Source organism: Phocoena phocoena, chromosome 20 (assembly GCF_963924675.1).
Source record: "Phocoena phocoena chromosome 20, mPhoPho1.1, whole genome shotgun sequence".
Taxonomy (NCBI): domain Eukaryota; kingdom Metazoa; phylum Chordata; class Mammalia; order Artiodactyla; family Phocoenidae; genus Phocoena; species Phocoena phocoena.
The window spans coordinates 12,402,651-12,425,131 of NC_089238.1; the positions used below are offsets into that span (position 1 = coordinate 12,402,651).

At 51.8% G+C, this 22,481-nt stretch overlaps 1 protein-coding gene across 1 annotated transcript; it reads right to left on the reverse strand.

Annotated features, from left to right (window-relative positions):
- Window positions 1-302: 302 nt before the first annotated feature.
- MAP3K10 (mitogen-activated protein kinase kinase kinase 10) lies at window positions 303-16,053 on the reverse strand. Its single transcript, XM_065898316.1, has 10 exons — window positions 15,372-16,053; window positions 11,037-11,217; window positions 8,033-8,181; window positions 7,384-7,559; window positions 6,320-6,566; window positions 4,681-4,797; window positions 2,686-2,863; window positions 2,474-2,586; window positions 1,419-2,099; window positions 303-625 (listed from the first exon to the last, which is right to left on the reverse strand). The coding sequence occupies exons 1-10, from the start codon at window positions 16,051-16,053 to the stop codon at window positions 303-305; spliced, it is 2,847 nt and encodes a 948-aa protein (XP_065754388.1).
- Between the last annotated feature and the right edge of the window lie 6,428 nt (window positions 16,054-22,481).

The window sequence follows — 22,481 nt, forward strand, 5'->3', positions numbered from 1 at the left end:
ACACACAGCCAAGCGTGGTAGGGGGCAGGGGTTACCTTTAATGCTGCCTTTTGTGCCGAATCCCCCATGATGCCCTGTCCCTGAGTATCCCTGCCCACCCTCCCCCCCACCGCAGGGCAGGCACAGGGCCCCCCCACCCCTGGGTACAAAGGAATAAATTAATTGCCCTCCCTCCCCCCCTTCCCCAATAAATAGAGTGAGTATCCTGCCCAGGGCCTCCCCTGCCTTGTGGCACGGTGGGCTGGGGCGGGGCCTGGGGCGCTACATTCATGGCTGCCCAGGCGGGCGGTGGTGGGCAGGCCTCAGAAGGAGCCGTGGGCCCCACACAGGGGCACTGTGCTGTCCTGGCTCTGCCCCTCCATATCCATGTCAAGCAGCGTGGGCTGCATGCTGGGGGGCCCGGGGCTCTCCGGAGTGTCCGGCCTGCTGGGAGGAGAGATGCTGAGTGTCTGGCCAAAGGAGACCAGTTTCCAGGGGTCCAGGCGGGGACGGCTGGCAGCTGGCCGGGGTCGTGGGGCGAAGGTCAGGGTGGTGGGACGGCCAGGGAACTCGGGGGGCCGACGGCGGGTGGGAAACAGGCCCTGGGGGTCGGGCAGGCGGGGGAAGTCCAGAGGATCTCGAGGGCCTGGTAAGAGAGGATCAGATGAGGTGAGTGGCGTAGGCCAGAGGGTGGTGTTTAAAAGCCAGGAGCATTTACATGAAATTGGAATTTGACTTCTCTTGAAAAATCTGCTGATTTTGTTGGGCCCACTTTCCAGCAGGGTTTGGACCTTTACCTAGCCACCCACCCCCCACCCCCCACCCCGCCAACTGCTCAATCATCTGGGTGCAACTCTGGGCACAGTCCTTTATCTTTCAGAGCCCATTTCCTTGCTGTACTCTAGACAAAGCCCTCATCCCTCGCACCTCTCTGACACTGAGCCAGGTTCACAAAGACCCACAGAGACTCCTCAGGCATGTTGCTGTCTGTGAATGGGGATGACAGCACCTTGCTACATAGGTGAGGATTAAATAAAATGGTAACAGTAATTGTAGAACAAGTAGCACAGTGCCTGATAGGAAGCTCTTAGCTCCTGTCTGTTCTAATCATCTTTGTGAGTTAGTAAACTATATAGAACAGGGCATAGCACATGGGTATTAGCTCTAGTAATTGTTGTTGCCATTAATGCCACCTGCCTGGCCCCTGTAGGCATTAGAGTTTGCCAGCCCTACTGCACCCTGCGTCTCAATTACCCAGGGACTCACAATGCCTCACAAAGCAGTGGGGGCCATGGGGACACAGACCCTCCTCCCCATGCTAAGCAGGGGAGGATGCCTTAGCATCCAGGGGGTCGTCGCTGCGCTGGGACACAGGGCTTTGGTGGGGGCACGGGAGATGCGCCTTTTTCTGCGCCGTGGGCGCGTGGAGCCTCACTCACCAAGGCCAGGGCCGGTGGGCTCGGGCGCCCCCCGCTGCCCCAGCGCCCCGTCTGACGGCGTCCTCCGGTGCCCGCGGCTCACAGCGCGCGCGGCCGTGACGTGGGTGGGCGTGAGTGACTGGCGGGGGTCCTTCTTGAAGCTCTCCAGCTCCAGGTCCACCAGGGGGTTGGTGCTGGGCGCGGGTGCGGGTGGGGAGGGCGGCGGGGAGGGCGCGGCCGGCGCGGCCTCGTCGCTGTCGGAGCGCAGCAGCGAACGCGTGGAGTTGCAGTCGGACACGGACGACAGCGACACGAGGGTGGCCGAGGGCGCCAGGCCCGGGCTGGGGGCCGCGTCATCGCGGCGGCTCGGGGAGCGCCCCGGTGGGCTGAGGCCCCGCGGGAAGCGGCCGCCGCGGGGGAAGAAGAGGCCATCGAGCCAGCTCCGCGGCTCCTCGCCGTTGGCCGAGCGCACCTCAGCCACATCGGCGCCCAGGCCCACGGCGCCCAGCAGCGTGGCGCAGCCCAGCAGCGCGAGCTCACAGCGCCGCCGGGAGCCGTGCCCGGGCCGGGCGGGCGGCGTTGGCTCCCACGGCGCCCGCGCCCCGGGAGAGGGCTGGCTGGGCAGCGGCACCGTGAGGTAGGACGGGGTGGTGTAGGGCGAGGGGGGCACGCTGCTGCCTCCGTCCGCCTCCGCGAACTCCTCTGCAACCGGGAGAGGGCCGTCACTGGACTCGACTCACTTAACTCTAGGCGCCTGGCCCCTCCGCCCACCCCCCTCGGATCTGGAGGCAAGGGGTTGCCCCAATGAAATGACCCCTCCAACAAGAGCACCAAGGCCCACTAAGCGTGGTTCTCGACTATTTCTCCCCTCAAACCCCCTCCTCCGGGGAATGATCCCCACACCCCAGGGACCGGCTGCTCCCATTCCAGGTATGTGTCCTACCCTCTGGCCCAGTGAAATCCGGCTCCCTCCTTGCAGCCCTGGGGAATGGTCACCCCTTGGTCTTGGGTTACGGCCCCCTTTGCCAGGGAATATTCCTTCCCCCTCCCTTTTAAAGGCACCCTCACCCTCTTACCCATCTCATTGAGGCTAGCAAAGCCTGGGGTGATGGGAGTGTGTTTGGGGGATTTGCCCAGGTTGGGGGCACTTGATGACCACTGTTTGCTTCCTTCTCCCAGGGCCTTCAGCCTGCAGGGGTCACCAAAGATGGGGGGTTATAGGCCTCCTGGCTGCCAAGGGCCTGGGGAAGAGGCACAGGGTGTGGGATGGGCTCCATGTAGCCAATACCTCTCCTCTCCTCCAGCCCGCTCCTTCTGCAGCGTGGAGCTGGGCCCCCAGGTCCGGCCCTTCTTCTTGCCCCCAACCAGTTCTTCCTTCTTTGGGGGTCCACTGTTGCGGCCCCACGTCCCACTGCCACCACTGCTGCTGCCACTGCTGCTACCTCCACCACCATCCACAGGAGTCACTGGGCCGAGAGAAGCCACTTGGTTAGTGGGTCTTAGTCTGTCCCCACTGATGTCCCAGCCTTACTCTTCTCCCCTTGGTCCCACCCTCCACCTGGAAGCCCAAGGGAGCTTGGACTCCAACTCCAATCATGACCCTCCCCTGCTCTACATCCTTCCATAGCTCCCCACTGCTGTCAGGACAACGTCCAGCTTCCTCAGTTTCATCACCCGTCACTTCTCACAGCCTAACCTTTCAGCCATCCATTCATTCCCAAAGGTTTACTAGCACGTGCTACGTGCCAAGCCCGTGGCAGGTCCTGAGAAGACATCAGTGGTCAAGGCAGACAAAAGACCCTGCCTGGGGACTTCCCTGGTGGTCCAGTGGCTAAGACTCCGCACTCCCACTGCAGGGGGCCCGGGTTCAACCCCTTGTCAGGGAACTAGAGCCCACATGCTGCAACTAAAGATCCCACACGGGGCAAAGAAGATCCTGCATACCACAACTAAGACCTGGTGCAGTCAAATAAATAAATAAATATGAAAAAAAAAAAAAAGTCCCTGCCCTGAGGCGTTTGCGTTTTAGTGGGTGAAGACAGACGATCAACAAGAGTCACACTAGGTACATCACCTGGTAGGGGGCTAGGAGGTGATAAGCGCTGTGGGAAATATAAAGCAGGTGAGGGGTTTGGGGAGTTAGGGAAGGTCTCATGTGTGAGAAGGAGAGATATGAGCAAAGACGTGAAGGAGGTGAGGGAGTGAGTCAAGTTGATACAAGGGAGAGGAGCCTTTCAGGCAGAGGGAACGGCAGATGCTGAGGCCCTGTGGAGCGTTCTGGAGCAGACTTGTTCCCTGCAGCGTCAGTTGCTCTCTCTCCTCTGTGCCTATCACATGTTGAACATACCCCGATGCTAGTCCTGACTCACGGTTTGGTCATTATTTGTCTTTGCATCCCCCCAGGAGAATGACCTCTGGGGCCTGGTACAAAGCAGGTGCCCAAACAGAAGTGTGTGTAGGGGGCGGTGTGTGGGGTGAGGCCAGGGGTGAATGATGGGGCAGAACAGACTGGGGAGCCGGCCGGGTACCCTTCAACTCATCAGCAAACCCTGACAGCTGTACCTCTGCCATGTAGCTGACTCACCCTCTCCCCTCTTCAAGGCCCCCACCCTGGCCCAGCCCCCTCGTCTCACTTGCCTCCCACCTTGACTCCTGCTGTCCTCCAATCCCTACTCCTCACGGTGGCCAGAGGGAGAAGGTTAATTTTACCACATCACTGCCTTGCTCACAGCCCTCCAGAGACTCCCCCGTCTCATTTAAAATAAAATCCAGATTCCTTATCCCAGCTCTTAAGGCCCAGTGTGATCCTCCCCTGCTGAACCCTTGACCATAAGCCTAGTACTGTCTCTCCCATTCATCCTACTCCGGCCAAGTTGGCCTTCCCAGCTGATAAACACACCATGCTTGTTCCTGCCTCTGGGCCTTTGTCTTTGCTGTTCCCTCTGCCAGGGATGCTGTTCCTTCAGATCTCTGCACGTGTCACTCCCCCTTACCATTGCAGGTCCCTGCTCAAACCTCAGCTTCTCTGACAGGCCTTCCTTGTGATTTCAAACCAGCAACTCTTCTGTTTTATTCCCTTCCCTGATTTCCTTTATAGCGCGTATCACTACAGGAAATTATCCTGCTCACCAGCTTGTTTACTTGTTGTCTGTTTCCCCTCATGAGAATGAGGGAGGGGACCCTGCCCACCTGGTCCCCTGGTGTTGCTCTGGCTTGGTACAAGATGTGTGCTCAGAGAAGTCTGTTCACTGACTGACTGGTCAGGGCCTTGGGAGATACTCACGGCGAATGGCCCTCAGCCGGGGGATGATGCTGGGGCTTGCGGGCGGGCTGACCCCATCTGATCCTTTCCGTTTGTCCAGGGTTGGAGAGGCCTGGACTGTGATCTTATGTTCAAAGCCTGCGAAAAGAAAGACTTCCCTAAGCACACGGTTCCATGGGTAGCCAAAGAGCGGTTCCCTTTGTAGAAGGATAGAAGGAATGCTACCATTTTGTATTCCTTCATGCGGTGGTTCTCAAAGTGTGTTCCCAGACCAGCAGCATCAACGTCAAGTGGAAACCTCTTGGAAATGCAGATTCTTGGGCCCTCCCTTAATCAGGAACTGTGGGGGGGAGGTGCAGCAATCTAGCTGCGGTGTAAAAGCCCCCCAGTTACCTCTGATGCACACTCGGGTCTGAGAGCTGCTGCCCTGAGGATCTAGGCCTGAGTGTCCAATATGGTGGTCATGATGCCACACACGGCAAGTGAGCGCTTGAAATGTGGCTTGTGCACCTGAGGAACTGGAGAGTTCTACCTTTATTTAATTGTAAGTAATTTAAGTTTACCTTTCAAAACAGACCCTCAGTTCAGTCATCGGGAACATTTACGCATGTTTGGAACAACTTTGGTCTGTGGATCTGCCTTTCCAACTGTACGTTTTATGAAATCTAAATACAGCTCAAGATTTTTTGATGAAAATTTAGAGCCCAGATTGAGATGCACTGTGAAGATAAAATACACCCTGGATTTCAAAGATTTAGTGTGAAAACAAGAAGCTAAAATACCTCATTAACAACTTTTCTCGTACTGACTACATGTGAAACCACAACATTTTGGGTATATTTGGCTAAACAAAATATATTAAAGTTAATTTCACCTGTTTTTTTCCCCTTTTTCATATGGCTACTAGAAAATGTAAAATTACACACGCGGCTTGCATTGTATCTCTGTTGGCTGGTGCTATTCTAGGCACTGCTTTAGGGCTTGTAACATCTCTCGTAACAAAGAGAGAAAAATCAGTATGATGTGCCTTCTGATGTTACCTAGGAAGCAATATTTTTAAAAAAAAAGAAAATCAAACCTGAACTTGAAACTGATTAAGCCCTGAGATCCAGCTATTAGGTTGAGCCATGTGAAACGTCTGTTTCTGTAGGTCAAAAATGGCTGAACATCAGCAGTTTCACATGGTTTAACCTAATACCAGTTTATAGGAAGTTCAGGGGACAGAGCGACATGTTAAAAGATACCAGGGAGATGCAAGCAGTAACGTCAGACTGTGGGAAATGCTACGGGATAAATGATGCAGTTCCTCAACCAATTATTGGCAAGGAGGAAAAAAAGGTATTAGACAAATATTAAAAGATATTAAACAAATTGCTGGGAGATAAAACTATAAGGAAAAGTAAGGAAGTGATTGCCCTAAAAGTCAAGACAGGGGCTACTCTTAGGGAGCGGCAGGGGGGTGTGTTTGGACAGGGCGTGTGGAGGCATATGGGGGGGCTGTAGGTCCTCCCTGCTTTCATGGGAGAGATTCTACTAAGGTGTGATATACCTAGCAATAAAAAAAAGTTTAAAAATACATAAATAAAAGGAAGAGATAAGCCCCGGGTTAGGGATGCCCTCAGCGGCCTCTCGGGGATGCTCAGGGGACGTGGGCGGGTACCGGAGGGCAGGCTGATGTGGCTGCTGCCTTCTCGCAGCTTGAGCAGGCGGCTGCGCTTGAAGTTGCCCCTGCGTTTGCGGACCCGCGGCTTCTCCTGGCTCAGCTGGCACATGAGCAGGTGCAGCTCGCGCTCCACGACGTCCATCTCACGCTCGGCCAGCTCCTGCTCGCGCCGCCGCAGCTGCTCTTCCTGGAACCGCTGCTCCTGCGCCGCCCGCAGCAGCTCCTCCTCGCGGCTACGGAGCTCCTGGAGAGGAGATGAGGGGCTTGGGGCTAGGAGCTTAGCTGCTCTGCCCCTGGGTCTGGTTGGTGTCCTGCTCAGGGCTGTCCTGCTGTGGGGCAAACGGGGGGCACAATCCAACTTCACTAGCCAGGCTGGGTGCCAGGGCAGGGGACTGTCTTAGCTCAAAGCAAGGGGTGGCTTTTCTTTTTTCCTTCCTCTTTGATTTTTAATTTTTTAAGTCTTCAATTTGGAAAACATCCACCATGGAGAGAAAAGTGTGCCCCATGTACCCATCATCCAACTTCAACAATTTTCTATACTTTGCAAATCTTTTTTCATGTATCACCTTCCTTCTCTCCTCTCTCCCCATTTTTGCTGTAGGATTTTAAAGCCAGTCCCAGACCTCATGCAGTATCACTTGTAAGTACTTGAGTGCAGGGCGCCTTCTTTTTTTTTTTTTTGGTGGTATGCGGGCCTCTCATTGTTGTGGCCTCTCCCGTTGCGGCGCACAGGCTCCGGACACACAGGCTCAGTGGCCATGGCTCACGGGCCCAGCCGCTCCGCGGCATGTGGGATGCTCCCAGACCAGGGCACGAACTCGCGTCCCCTGCATTGGCAGGCGGACTCTCAACCACTGCGCCACCAGGGAAACCCCTGAGGGTACCTTTTTTTTATCAACCTTCCAACAGGAGGCTGTCTTTTCTTAGTATGCAAGAAAGGCTCCCTAGGCCCTGCATGGACCCAAAGACCCCTGGGCTCAGGGTAAGGGATTCTGCCCCATCCAAGGCATCAGAACTCAGGGATCTTGCTCCATCCCTCCCACCTTGCCTCCTGCCTTCACCTTCTCCTTGGTCCGGAGGTCATCGAACATGTGTTGAATCTCCAGCTTCCAGTCTTCCTGCAGCGAGTGGAAAGACTCCAGCGGCATCTGGAACAGGGCTGACTGTTCGATGACTTCAAGTTGCTTCAAGATGCTGCCAAAATCTGGCCGCCCGTGGGGGTCTGGGTCCCAGCATTCTGGGGTGGGGGTGGAGAGGACAGCAGTGGGAGTGGAAATGTCAGTGGCCATGCTCTGGGGCATCGGCCTGCTCAGTGGAGGCAGGACTTTAAGGGACTGTGGACAAACAGCTCCCATGGAGCCAAGGGGAAGGAATTCAAAGCCAAATTCCTGGCAGTGTTTCACTTGGTGAAACTCTGGGGAGAGAAACTCAGGGACCTGTTCCCTGACTGGTGGTAGAATCGAGGGGAGGAATCCCAGGGCCAGTGAGTCCTAACAGGTTGCCCTCAAGAGCTGTGGGCCTAGCCAGAACACAGGTCTGGAGGCCATGGAGCCAACTGTGGGGGAGACTGTTCATGGTCCCATGGTTCCAGCCCCTTGTCCCTCACTCCTGGGCCCAAAGGTATGGATGGGTGTGAAAGAGTGAGGTCTGGGCCTGAGGGCCCCTGCCACCCCTAGCTGAGCCTACCCTCTCCACGGGGCCCTGGCTCACCCTCCAGTAGGCGGGCAAAGGGCTCGGGGCATGTGGAGGGAATGGGCAGAGTCAGCTTGTTCATAGCCACACCATATGCCACGGCCAAGGCGTCGATTTCACGGTAGGGGACCTCACCCGTCAGCAGCTCCCAGAGCAGTACTCCGAAGCTGCAGGTGGGGGAGAGGGAGGGGTGATGCCACAGCCCACCCTAATCCCCACCTACACCCCAGCCCTGCCTCCAGTCCCATGGTGGGCCTCCCTCCCCCAAGCAGCCAGCCCTGGCCAATGAGGCTGCAAGAACCTGATTTGACCTCTATCGGCCTGATCTGGTGGGGTTGGTTCTCTGATGTCTCTCCTTTGCTCTGCCTCTCTTCTGCCTGAAAACCTTCAGTGGGTTCCCCATGCCCACTGAGCAAATCCACCCTTCTTAGCTCTGATCTTGATGACCCCGCAGCCTCGCCTCTAAACACTCTCAGCCCCGTACCACCCCCAGCTTCATCTTGCAGCCACGCTGAACAGTTGAACAAACGCTGTTCTTCCTAACCTCTGGCCTTTGCACATGCTGTTCCCTTGGTTGAGAACACCCTTTCCTTTGCCTAACGGTCCTTTAAGTCACAACTCGGGTGCCCCCTCTACCTGGAAGCCTTCCTTGATTCCACAGCCTCCAAAGCTGGGTTGGAAGCCCCTTCACTATGTTTCCACAGAACCCTCTACACTTACCTCTAAAAACAAGTTAACACTATTTAATATTTATAAAGCACTTACTCCAGGCCAGCACTGCTCGAGGCCTCACAACAGTCCTGTAAGGCAGAAGGCACTGGAATGACCCTAATTTTATCCAATGAGCAGGTGCAGGCAGAGAGAGGTTAAGTTGTTTGCTTAAAGTCACACTGCTCATAGGTGATGGAGCCACACTGAGACTTAGGTCTGTCTGATGCCCACGACAGCGTCCTTAATGGCTACACGATTCCAGAGCATGCACCACTGTGCTACGATCACCTGCGTGTCCATCTTCTCCAGTAAACTGTTCTCCTTCTGGATCCTGATCCCTGTTTCATGCAGTGCCCAACACGTAGTAGATCCCCGTGCTCCCCCGTTCCATGCATTCATTCAACATACACTTATTAAATGTCTGCTGTGTGCCAGGCATTGTTCCAGGTACTGGAATAAGACAGACACCACCCCTGCCCTCATGCAGCTGACAGCGTCCCCTCCTCTCAGTGACAGCACTGGTAAATTTGAGCTGGGCGAATGCTGCCTGAAATAATTTTCCATCCTCCTTTGCATCTAAGTGTGCCCATATGGCAACGGTTCTGGCCAGTGGGATACAGAGGAGTGTGTAGTGTGCAACTAACTTCCAGGAAGTGTCCTTAAAGGGGAGGGGTCCCCTTTCCTCTTTCCTCCTTCCTCCTGGTTGGAATATAGACATAAAATCTGGAGCTCAAGCAGCCATTTTGGACCATGAAGTAGACTTGGGAATGGAGGCTATACAAGGTGGAGAAGAGTAACAGTGGCTTGTAACTGGAGGGGGCCAGACCCTCCCCTCACAGCCTCTCCCACATCTCTGGAAACCTGTGGGGATGTTTTGATTGTCACAATGACTGGGGAGTGCTACTGACATTTGGTGGCTGGGAATCATGGATACTTAACATCCTGAAAGGTACAGGACAGTACCACACAAGGAAGAATTATCCTGCCCAGTGTCAAGGACACCACAGTAAAAAACCCTAATATAGGACTCAATCCCTAATGCTGGGGGTACTATATCGTGTAAAAGTCATGGGCTTTTACCTGACAGCAAAAACATCAGTCTTGTTTTTATTTTGGGTTTTCTGTTCCTCGCCACTGAAATATGGCTCCTGTAAATGTTTGGGACCATAAATGAATGCCTTCTGTGAAGCAAGACTAAACTTCCCCCCAAAGGGCCACGCTGCTCTAGTTGAGAATTCCTGTCTTATTTGTTTGCCCCAATACCATGACTTTGCAGCTTGGTCCATCTGGAGCCTCAGCCGGGGAATGATCTTGGTTTGGCTGCCCACCGCAAGTAGAAGGTTAAGTTTCTGCTGTCACCAGGTCTCGCAGGCAATGAACAGCCTCCTCATTGGCCTCCTGCCCCAACTCCTGTCCCCTACAATCCACCAGGCGAGGGAGCCTTTGTGATGTTAAATCAGATCATGTCATTCACAAATGCCTCTAATGGCTTTCCAGCGCACTTAGGATAAACCTGGATCTACTCCCTCACCTGCAAGACCCTCCGGCTCTCCCGCCTCCATCATTTCCTACTACTTTCCTCCTTGCCTGCTCTGCTCCAGCCACATGTTCCTTTCTGGAACACACCACGCTCGTTCTCACCTCAGTTCCTCCTCTGTGGAAGCTGTTCCCTCTTCCTGGAAAGCCTCTTCTCCTAAACTTTGCATGATTGGCTCCTTGTCATCCAGAACGCAGCTCAAGTACCACTTCTCAGAAAAGCCTTTCCCGAAGTCACCTCCAGCCCTCAGAGTGCCTTTCAATCAACCTCCTAGCTCGTAACACGGTCTAGTACTTTTCTGGTGGACTAACTTACTACCTTTTAAAAATTATTATTATAATTGCAACTTAAAAACAGCCTTTTTTAGCTTCTGAGGTATGTATTATTCCCGTGGGCAGGAAATGGGTCTGTTTTTATATACTGCTGTATCCCTAGCTCCCAGTGCAGTTGGATGAATGAATGAATGAATGAATGGTTTCCTGCTTGATGAGTGGGGGCAGAGTAATGGATGGTGTTTGAGGGGTCTTTGGTGCTGACCACCTATCTTTACACTCCTGGAATTTTCAAACGTAATCCAAGTCCTCCTCAGCTGCCACTTCTGCTGGCAAAGCAGCCACCTGCTTTTGTGCTTGTCTGATGGTCTGACCTTGCTGGCGGGACCCTTTGCCAGGCTCGGATCCCCGCTGCAGTGGCCGACCGTCCCTCCCACTCTGCCGTTTCCCCCTTCCTCCCTCCTCCCTTCCCAGGAGGCCTCCCCTGTCCCACCGTCAGCACCTCCAGACGTCACTGCTTTTGGAGAACAGGGAGAGACGGATAACCTCCGGAGCCATCCAGGCGTAAGTCCCCGCAGCGCTCATTTTGGTGGTCTTGTGCCACTCACGGGCGAGGCCGAAGTCTGTGATTTTGAGCACCGTATCTGCGAGGTTGTGGTTCTCGATGGCCTCCAGAATAAGGACTGTGGGTAGGAAGAAAGGTGGGTCACCCCAGACCTGCTGGCTGCAGCCCCGTGTGTCCTGCCCCCGCCTCAACTGGAATCTCCTACTTGTTCTCTCCCTGCCGCCTGGGGTCGCCCCCCTCTGCAGCAGCTCCTTTCCTGGCCTCGAAGACCACGAACGCTTTCCTGATGGTCTAATCTCTGCCTCAGACTCCCATGAGGCGTTGGGGAGCTTCTCCTGAGTTCACTGGCCTCCTGACTCCAACTTGGGCCCAGGGGAGCTCAGTGAAATGTCGATGGCCACGGCCTTGGTTCTCCTAGGTCCAGGCCTTGAATTCCCAACCACCGCAGAAGTGACAACTACAAACCATAAGCAGAAGGGGATGGTTTTCCTTTCCTTTTTGTCACCTGCTGTGGGTAGCTGCATTCATGGCCCCAATTCTGCTCCTTTCTGTGTCACACTCTTTGTATCTCCACGTCCTTTACTCTGGGTTGGCCGTATGACTTGCTTTGTCTGATAAAATGAGGCAGAAGGGACAGAATGCTAGTTCCAAGCCCAGGCCTCTCATGTCTGCTTGCCCTCTTGCCCTTCTGCCATCACTATGAGAACATGCCTCGGCTAGCCTGCTGGTCCAAGGAACATGAGAGATACTCGGAGCAAAGCCTCTCCAGCTGAGCCCTGCCTAAATCAGTTTACCCTCCATCAGGCCTGCAAATGTATAAGCAGTAATAAAGGACACTGAGTTTTAAGACACCAAGTTCAGGGAGGGTGGGAGGGTTGTTACACAGCATTATTATGACAAAAATCTGACTGATACATCCCTCAAGCATATTGAATGGTTCCAACTTACTTGCTGTCTAGGGTTATTACTAACAACAATAACAACCATGGCTAGTGTTTATTAGGAGCCTATTATATGACAGGCACTGTGCTAAGCCCTTTATACAAATTAACTAGCAAGCAACCCACTTTATTGACTAGCAAACTGAGGCTCAGAGAGATGAAGTCACTTGGCCGAGATCACACAGCTAGAAAATGGTGGGGGCAGTTCGCGGGTGGCCTAGCGGTTAGGATTCCGGGCTTTCACTGTTGTGGGCCAGGTTCAATCCCGGGTTGGGGAACTGAGATCGCGCAAGGCGCACAGTGTGGCTAAAAAAAGAGAAAATGGTGGGGCAAAGACACAAACTAGATCTGTCATCAGAGTCCAATCTCTTAACTGCCGTGATATTCTACTACTTTCTGTCAAACAGAAGGTAGTGTACAGTAGTATCCTGCCTGGGTTTGAATCCCAGCTCTGCCACTTATTCGTTGCATAATCTTATTTACTTTATTTTTAACACTACGATTTCTCCTCTGTTAAATGGAGATGATAAGGCATTGACCCTCTAGGGTTGTAGTAAAGCATTATTTCCTGAAGCAATAGTAGGCCCTCTAAAAGCATCAGCTCTCTTTATTAGTGTGTGATGTTGCCATAACTGTTTCTTATGTCTCCACCTTTATCTTTGGCCATTCCTGGCTACTTCTCCAATCATCGTAACAATGCGGCAATTCTGCTGTCATACCCATTTGGCAGATGAAGAGACTAAGTTTTAGAGAGCTCAGACCACTGCCCAAGGTAACACTGTTGGGAATCTTGTCCCTTCTTTAAAACCCAACTCAAATGTCACCTCCTCCTGGAAGCCTCTCGAGACTCTCTAGCATGTGACTCTACCTCCCAGAAGTTCTCCCTTCTCGAGTCACCAACTTTCCTGTTTGTGGAGTGACCCTGTGACAGAGGGAACACCCCATGGTCTTACACTTTATTTCTGCATCTCCCAGGCTGGGCCTAAATCAATTCACTTTAAAAAGTATTTATCTGATTATGCTACCCCTGCTTAAGACCCTCTAATGGCTTCTACTACATTGAATAAAATATCCAAAGCACTCACAGTGGCCCCCAAGGTTAATGTGATCTGGCCCATCTACTTTTATGACCTCACTTCCTTCCACCTCTGCCTCCCTCCTGCTCTTCCGACCTCTTCGGTCTCCTTGCTGTTTCTCCAACAAGGCAGCTTCATCCCCACTTCAGGACCTTTGCCATGCCTAGATCTTTGTAAAGCTGGGTCCTCTGGGTTCAGGTCTCTGCTCAAGTGTTGCCTTCCTGGAGCTCTGATCTAAAGAGCTCCCTCTGCCCCATCCTTAATCCGCTTTGTTTCCTTCAGAGTCCTTGAAACTCTCTGAAATTTTGTTATCTATTTAAATATCAACCATCTATTTTTGTTCACTAGACTATAACTTCTATGGGGGGGGGTCTTGCCTCATTCACATCTGTCTCGGCTTGTTCACATCTGTAATCCCAGAGCCCAGGACAGTGCCTAGTACACTTAATTCTGCTTCAGAATTATTAGTTGAATAAAACAATGAATGAATGGCGTCAGATGAGGATCTCCTCAGGGGAGGCTGAATGGGGGAAGCTGTACTGTGGCGGCCCTGTTTCCTCTGTCTCAGGCATGGAGCAGTTCCATTGCCCAAGCAGGAAGCCCTGGCCTAAGAGCCCCACCAACCCTTTGTCCAAGTGGCATTGGCTACAGAAAAACTTGGGGGCGTGGGAGCATGTCCTGATACCCCACCTGCAGGCTGTGAATCAGCAGGGGTGAGGCAGGGCTGAGAAGGGACCCCAGCCTTCAAGAGGAGTGTGTTGGCAGTCCTGTCTCCATTTACCCAGCATTTCAGGAGTCAGAGCATCAGCATCAATGGAGATGGGGACCATCAGTCTGTCTTGCTCAATTCTCTGGGGCTGGTGCAGGGCTTGGCGCACCCCGGGCACTCGGTAGCTATCTGTTGAGTGTATGAATGCCAGGCCTGCCAGGTAAGGAAGACCCTGTCCCTCTATTCTAGGGGCTTGCAGTTGGTGGTGGTGAGGCCTAGCAACGAACATGAAACAGTGGGATGGGGGTCAAACAAAGTTCAAGATGTAGAACTGACAGGAGTCAGAAATAGATGAGATGTGAGGGCTGAGGACAAAGAGAAAACCCTCACCTATCACGTGAGGGCAGGGAACATGCTGGCCCCACTCACTACTGATCTCTCTTGCTTAGTATATGATTTGGCCCAGTAAATACCAAACGAAAGAATAAACTGAACAAATAAATGCAGAAATGAAAGGGAGTGACATGAGGCAGAGGAAGGACGGGACAGCCAGGAAGGTAGGATTTTTTTCCCTGCTGTATCCTAAGGGTCAGGACAGGGCCTAATACACAACAGGTGCTCAGGAAATATCCGGGAAATGAATGAATATCCGGGGAATGACTGTGAGTGCTGTAAGGGCAGAAACCATGGCTGTTTTAGTCCCTGTTGGGCTTCTACTTGATAGGTGCTCAATTAATATTTGACATCATGAGAAGCTCCTTGAACTAGATGTAGGTTCTGGGGAACCTTGCTTTCCATCTGGCCCCAGACCTCATTCAACCAACCAATCAACTTTTGAAAGTCTATGACAGGCCAGACAGCTTGGATGCTTTTACATAAGCCACATCCCTTTTCCTCCTCCCTCATCTTTCCCAGTGTGTCTTGGCTAGCTGGGGCAGAGGCCTAGGAGGACACCTGGAAGTGGTTCTCAACTGAGGGCTAGTCTGCCCTCCAGAGGACATTTGGCAATGTCTGGAGACATTTCTGGTTGTCATAACTGGGGGATGGGGGGGTGGAGAATGCTAATGGCATCTAGTGGGTAGAGGCCAAGGATGCTACCAAGTAACCTACATCACACAGGACAGCCCCCTGCAATCATCTGGCCCCAAATGTCAGTAGTGCTGAGACTGAGAAACCCCGACTCCAGGCCAGGTTCTATCTGTCTCTGCCTGGTGGACTCTGGCAGCGTGGCTGGACAGTAAGTGCCATGAGGGCAGGCGCTGTACCTGTCCTATTTACAGCAGGGAGCACAAGGCCTGTCACACTGTTCATTTATACATATTTATTGGGCTACTGTGACTGTAGCCTAGGAGGCAGGTATTCCTTCAACCTTTCTGGGCCTCCTTTTCCTCTCTTAATGGAGCAAGGACTGCCTCACCTGGCCCTGAAGGTATACTGCTGCCCCTTCTTGCCCCAGGCAGTGTCTTCTGGTGTCCCCATCCCGCCACCTAGGCTTGTCCTCACAAGGTTCTACGGAAGCAAGTTTTTTGGGGAGGACACCACTTACTGTTGATGGACTTGAGGTCCCGGTGGATGATGGGCACAGGGGCATCATTGTGTAGGTAGTTCATGCCCCGGGCCACCTGCACAGCCCAGTTGACCAGCACGCGAGGGGGCACCCTGCGCCCTGCCAGCACCCTGCTCAGTGCGCCCCCTCTGGCATACTCCATCACCAGGCAGAGGTGTGGGGGGCTGAGGCAGGCGCCCCTGAGGGCAATGATGTTGGGGTGCTGCAGGGCTCCGAAGAGCCGGGCCTCCTGGCGCACCTGCTCTGCTGTCACTGCTGGGTCCCGTTCAGGGTCCAGCCGGGCGGCCTTGACCGCCACCTCCTCGCCATGCCACAGGGCCCGATAGACCTTGCCAAAGCCCCCTACACCGATGATCTCCTCCAGCTGCAGCTCGTGGAAGGGGATCTCCTGGGGCAGCTGGAGGTCCGCGGGCGCGGCGGGGGTGCCAGGGGCCACGTAGTTGCTGGGGAAGACGCCCACACGGCCGCTGGGTAGCTGCCCGGTCCACCAGCCCTCGTCGCCCGACACGGCACAGTCCTGGGAAAGCACCTGGACGCGGTCGCCCCTCCGCAGGGTCAGCTCCTCCTCGCCCACCGCCTCGTAGTCGAACACTGCGGTCCAGACGGGCCCCGCGGGGGTCGTGCCCCACTCCTTGGCCGCCCCCAACTCCTCCTCCTCCATGGGGGTGGGGCCAGGGGCTGCGGGAGGCCGCTTCACACAGGTTGCCCGCGGGATGCAGAAGGCGGGCCCCGGCGGCCAGGATGGGGGGCAGTCCCTGCGGGTTCTAGGGGGCTCCTGGGGGCCATGGTTGGGGGGCCCTCCGCAGGAGCAAGAAAAAGCCTCTTTAAAAGGGCAGGGTTGTCCCCTCTGATTCAGCTGTCCAGGCAGGGTGGGATGGGGGAAGGGCGGCGGGTTCACCTCTCCCCCCTAAACGTCAGGGCGCTAAGAAGGCCTGGCCGCGCGGCTGCCGAATTCCTGCCGGGGTCCGCCGGTGGGGGACGAGGGTGAGGGAAGCAGGCAGCCCCCTTCCCCGCGCCTCTCACCCCGCGCAGCTCCACCGGCGGCCCCCGGCTCCGCATCCCGGGCCACGATCGCCGGGCGGGCGGGGCTGGCGGAGCCACCCCACCCAGCACGGGGTGGCGCGCCCCTCGGCCTCCTCACGCGCGGGGCGGCCGGGCGGCCCCCATCCTCAGCATCGGGCTCCCGGTCGGCCCCAGCCCTTGCCCCCGCCCGCGCCGCTTCCCGGGGCCGCAGGCAGTGCCTGAGTGACGTGCACGCCGCCGCCGCGCCGCGGTGCCGCCTGGGAGTTGTAGTCTCCGGCAGCGCGACTTCCTGGTCGGTCCCCAGTCCCCCAGCCTCCAGAGCCCGGCTGCGGGCCTCGGGCCGAAGTGAGGAGTGCGCGTGGGCGAAGGAATTCTCCCGGGGAGATAAGCCTGGCCTCAGGCCCTCCCTGGGACGCCTTGGGCCGGACGCCTGGAGGAGGAGAGGAGGAGAGGGCCGAGCGCTCCTCACAGGCCCTGCGGGGGCCGCGGCCCAAGGTGGGGTTGACGGTGACTGACGCTCTTCGCAAAGCGAAAAGTAGCAGCTGCGTGAGTGGTGGTTACTGTCTGGAGCCTCTAACGCAGGCCAGGACTAGGTCCCCGCAGTTGGACTGCCCCTCGGGGCCCCGACCCGAGGTGCACGCCGGGAAGTGTAGTCCGTTCGCCAACCGGCGCTGTGGGGCAGTCCCCCAACCGCGGGCAAGGGAGAGCTGCTTGGTGGCTCCAGCAAGCTGGGGGGTCAGGCTGATGGTGAGGCCTCTGGGGGAAGGCAGGGCTGGGAGGATGTTTGTAGTGTCCCTGGGGAAATCACAACCACATCTGCTTTCCCCACCAGCCCTGGGTTCCTCTGCCTCTGCAGTCAGAACTCGAGAATCCCCGCCTTCCATAATGGGAATTTCAATTTTGTGGGGCTTAACGGTCATCTTATGCTGAGTGCTTTGCATACATGGTAGCGTTAAATCCTCGCAAAGCCCCTAGTTTACAGATGACGCATAGAGAAATAAAGTCACTTGTCCAAGGTCACAACTATAAATGGCAAAGCAACAATCAAAGGCATATATTTCTCTCTCTCTCTCTTTTTCTTTTTTCTTTGGCCGCACCGTGCGGCAGATCTTAGTTCCCCAACCAGGGATGGAACCGGTGTCCCCTGCAGTGGAAGCTCGGAGTCTTAACCACTCGACCGCCAGAAAAGCCCCTCAAAAGCATATTTTAAAATTAAAAACAACTACCACCACGACAATCATGATTTTTAAAAACACTGCCTTCCCATTTAAAGAGTGAGGAAACTGAGTCCTGCAGAGGTTCGATGACTTGCTCAAGATCTGTAAGCTTGTAAGCAGCAAAATTCTGCGTCTTTTCACTTAGCCTCTCCTTAGTGGTCTGGGGGTCTGGCGGGAGGAGAGAAGAGGGGAACTTTGATGGGCTCTGGTGCCCAAACTCCAGAGAACTGCCCCACAATATCCTGGGAAATTGTTCCGCGCTCAGGGAAGTGGGTACCTGCTCTCCTGTGAGGGAAACTCTGGACCTCTCAAGAATGCTTGTTGGAAGAGAGGCCCCGCTTCATTCTGAGTACAGGCGTTTCTGCTATAACCTGATACATGCTTTCCCGAAAAACCTGTAGTTCTGCAAAACAGTGCACTAAAAATGACAAGGCTTTATGGGGAAAATAGAATTAGGGACAGATTGCTCAAAACGTATGCAACTTAGTAATCAGAGTGCTACAAAACCAATAACGTTTACTTATTTATTTATTTTTTAATATTTGTTTAGTTGCACCCGGTCTTAGTTGCCACACGTGGGCTCCTTAGTTAAGGCATGCATGTGAGATCTAGTTCCCTGACCAGGAATGGAACCGAGGCCCCCAGCACTGGGAGCGCAGAGTCTTATCCACAGCACCACCAGGGAAGTCCCAATAACAATTCTAATAGAAATACTAGCACAGTTAAATATACACGGGGTATTTGTGCTTAGCAATCAATACTTTAAGTGCCTTCTTTGCAGTCTTAAAGGCTGGGGCTTGTACTTCCTTCACAGAGATGTCGGCTGGAGATATTAACTTCTAATGGGACCATTTTCTTCAAAATTAAAAATCTGATCCAAGGTGTAGTCTTCCTCATTAATCTGTTATTTTAATGTGGGAAAATATCGTTGCAGTTTCTTCATCTGCTTTCACAGCTTTGCCACATACCATACCATTGTAGCAAGCAACGGGTCTTTGAAATCACTAAACGATCCACGGTGGATCTAAAGAAGACATTTCTATAGAGTTGCAGCTTTTCCCCTTAAGATCTTCTTTTATCACTAAGGCTTCCTCTTTTCCTGTGAGAAGCCTTGCCCTTGATTGCTTCAAAATGTTAACTTCCTAGAGAAAATTGCATATTAACCAACATGGCTGTGGTATGCTGACATCCTTACTCTGTTTACCAATTGTTTATGGGGTGATTCAAGTCAAAGAAGGTGGGCAGCAGAACAGGTGGTCTCCAAGCAGATGCCTAGACTTAGGTGAGGAGAGGGACCCGGCTTGGTTCTAAACCTGGTAGGCTCTATAATGGAAACGGAGAGTGGAATAGCATTTGTCAAATCCATAAAAAAGTCCTTCGGATTTTGATTGGGATTATAATGAATAAATTATTAATTTGGGGAGAATATGACTTTGTAATATTGAGTCTTCTATTCTTGGACAGGTATACTTTTTTTCCTGGGATATCTTATATGGCTTTCTTTGGTTCACTCACTGGATTTTACTGTTTTTACTTATTTACTTGTGGCCGGGATTTTTTCCTAATCAGTTACTGCTGTTTTTAATGCTGAACTTGGATGTGGCTACCTTGTTGAGCTCACTCTTATTTGTTCTAGAATAGCTTGACAGATAATTCTCTATACTGTTCCAGTTAGATGACCCTGGTGTCCAGGGAAAAAAAGACAGTTTAGTTTTTCCAATCTTTATAACTCATTTCTCACCCCTCACCCTTTGGCTGAGGGTTCCAATACAATGTTGAATGACAGTGGTGATAATGGACAATGCTTGTCTTGTTCTAGACATTTTAAAGGAATGCCCCTAAGGTTTCATCATTAAGTATGATGTTTTCAGTAGATTTCTAGTAGATTTCTAAATTTTATTCCTAATTTGCTGAGAAGTTTATTTTTTTTAAAAGCAGGCATTGACTTTTATCAAATGCTTTCTATGCATTTGTTGATATGATCAGATGACTTTTCTGCCTTAATCTGTTAATGATGAACCATCCTCTGTTTCACTATTGTGGATTTGATTTAATAACATTTTCCTTAGGGTTGTTGTGCATTTGTTTTCATGAATGGAATTGACTGTCTCATGGTTTTCTTTCTCGCGCTGTCCTTGCCCAGTTATGACATAAGGGAAATGCTAGCTCTGTTCTACGATTTGGGGGAACCACCTACCTTTTCCTGCAGTCTGGAATGGTTTGTGATATATTGGAGTTATCTGTTCTTTGAACATTTGGTGGAATTTGACTGTAAGATCATCCATGCTTGGTGCCTTTTTGGTAGGTCTTTGGTTATAATTTCAACCTCTTCTGTGGATATTGGTTTATTCAGATTTCTTACTTTCTCCTGAGATAAATTTTTGTAATTTATATTTGCCTAGAACAATATCTTATCTAGGATTTCAGATTCATTGGTATAACTTTATGCATTTTATTTCTTATGAATCCTATGGATCTGAAGTTATATTTCTTTTGGCTTTCCTGATACTTATTTGTTCCTTCTCTTATTTTTCTGGATCAAATTTGCCAAAAATTTAAATAGAAAAACATTTCTGTTTTTACATTTTTTGCTCAATATTGTTTTATTGGTGTTTAAAAAACTCCCAGCTTTTTGTTCTATTGATGATCTCTTCTACTTATTTGTTTTGAGGGGGGGTATTTTATTTCATTAATTTCTTCCTCAATTGTTGACTCATTTTTTTGCATTTTAGTATTTATTTTCTTGTTATGTATACCCAGGTTTTGATTTGTAGTGCTTTCATTGTCATTCAGTTCCAAAAAAAAGTGTAATTTCAATTCCCCTTAACCCCCAAATTATTTAGAAATGTGGTTTTTAATATCTAGGTATATGGATTTTTCCTTGATTATCTTTTGTAGTTGATTTCTAATTTTTTTTTCTTTTTTTTTTTTTCCGATACGCAGGCCTCTCACTGTTGTGGCCTCTCTCGTTGCGGAGCACAGGCTCCGGACGCTCAGGCTCAGCGGCCATGGCTCACGGGCCCAGCCATTCCGTGGCATATGGGATCTTCCCGGACTGGGGCACGAACCCGTGTCCCCTGCATCGGCAGGCGGACTCTCAACCACTGCGCCACCAGGGAAGCCCGATTTCTAATTTTATTTAATGAATGTATTTCAAATGACATAAATTCTTAGGAATTTGTTGAGATTTCCTTTATGACTTAGTATGTGGCATTTTTTGGTTTTGTTTTGGAAGTGTGCTGTTTTTAAAGGATGTACATTCTAGTTGTTGGGATAAGAGGTCTGACTATACAAGATTATTAATGATCTAATTCTTAACTATTATATCCTTACCTTTTTTTTATCTTTTTTTTTTTTTTTTTTTTTTTTCGGTACGCGGGCCTCTCACCGTCGCGGCCTCTCCCGTTGCGGAGCACAGGCTCCGGGCGCGCGGGCTCAGCGGCCATGGCTCACGGGCCCAGCCACTCCACGGCACGTGGGATCCTCCCGGACCGGGGCACGAACCCGTGTCCCCTGCATCGGCAGGCGGACCCTCAAGCACTGCACCACCAGGGAAGACCCGTCCCTCCATTTTTATATTGGGATTCCTACTCCTAAATATTTGTAGGATTTTATTGTATATTCTGGATATTAATCACATTTTTTTTTGAAGCTGAAAATGTCTTCTCCCGGTTTGTCACTTATTAGTTAACTTTTTCAATCATGTCTTTGGAAGAAATCTTTAATCTTAATATAGTCAAATTCATCTCATTATATAGTTTATATTTTCTTGGTTTACACAACTTTATTCACTCCAAAGTCATAAAAATATTCTGTATTTTTCTACTAGCTGTTCTGGGTTGAACTGTTTCTCTTAAAAACAGATATGTTGGGCTTCCCTGGTGGCGCAGTAGTGGAGAGTCCGCCTGCCGCAGGGGACATGGGTTTGTGCCCCGGTCCGGGAAGATCCCGCATGCCGCGGAGCGGCTGGGCCCGTGAGCCATGGCCGCTGAGCCTGTGCGTCCGGAGCCTGTGCTCCGCAACGGGGGGCCACAACAGTGAGAGGCCCGCGTACCACACACACACACAAAAAACAAAAAACAGATATGTTGAAATCCTAACCGCCCCCCCCCATACTCCACAATGTGCTCTCATTTGGAAGCAGAGTAGTTGCAGATGTAATTAGTTAAATTAAGATGAGGTCATAATGGCATAGGATGGGCCCCTAATCCGATATGACTGACGTCCTTATAAGAAGACAGTCCCTTGAAGACAAACACAGAGAGGGAGAATACCATGTGATGAGGAAGGCTGAGATTGGAGTTATGCAGTGCAGCTGCAAGCTGAGGAACTCCAAAGATTATCAGTAAACCACCAAAAGCTAAGAAGAGGCAAGGAAGGATTCCCCTACAGCTTCCAGAGGGAGCATGGCCCCACTGACACCTTGATTTTGTACTGGTAGCCTCCAGAACTGTGAGACAATATGTTTCTGTTGTGTTAAGCCACGCAGTTTGTGGTACCTTGTTTTGGCAGCCCTATGAAATGAATATACTAGCTTTATAGATTTATCTTTCATATTTAGGTCTCTAATCCATTTATTTGACCTCTGTATTATGGTGAGAGGTAGGGAACCAGCTTTTCTTTTCTCCTTATAAGGACCCAGTTTTCCCAGTACCGTTCTTTAACAATCCATCTTTTCCCTTCTGATTAGGATGCTTATTCTGAAATAGCTCAAGGTTTCTCTTGATTCTTCCACATGCAATTTTGAATCCATTTATTGTGTTTCTAAAAAAGATCTTTCTGAAATTTGGGCTTGCATTGAATTTATAGCTTGATTTAGGTAGAAGAAACATCTTAATAATACTAAATT

Bases quoted from the DNA above. Each gene is read 5' to 3' on its own strand.
- MAP3K10 (XM_065898316.1), bottom strand. From the start codon at position 16,053: ATGGAGGAGGAGGAGTTGGGGGCGGCCAAGGAGTGGGGCACGACCCCC. The intron at 8,182-11,036 runs GTGCTGACGGTG...CCCCACCTGCAG, and splicing joins AAAAGCAGTGACGTCTGGAG to CTTCGGAGTACTGCTCTGGG. The intron at 6,567-7,383 runs GTGAAGGCAGGA...TCTCCTCTCCAG, and splicing joins ACCTCCGGACCAAGGAGAAG to GAGCTCCGTAGCCGCGAGGA.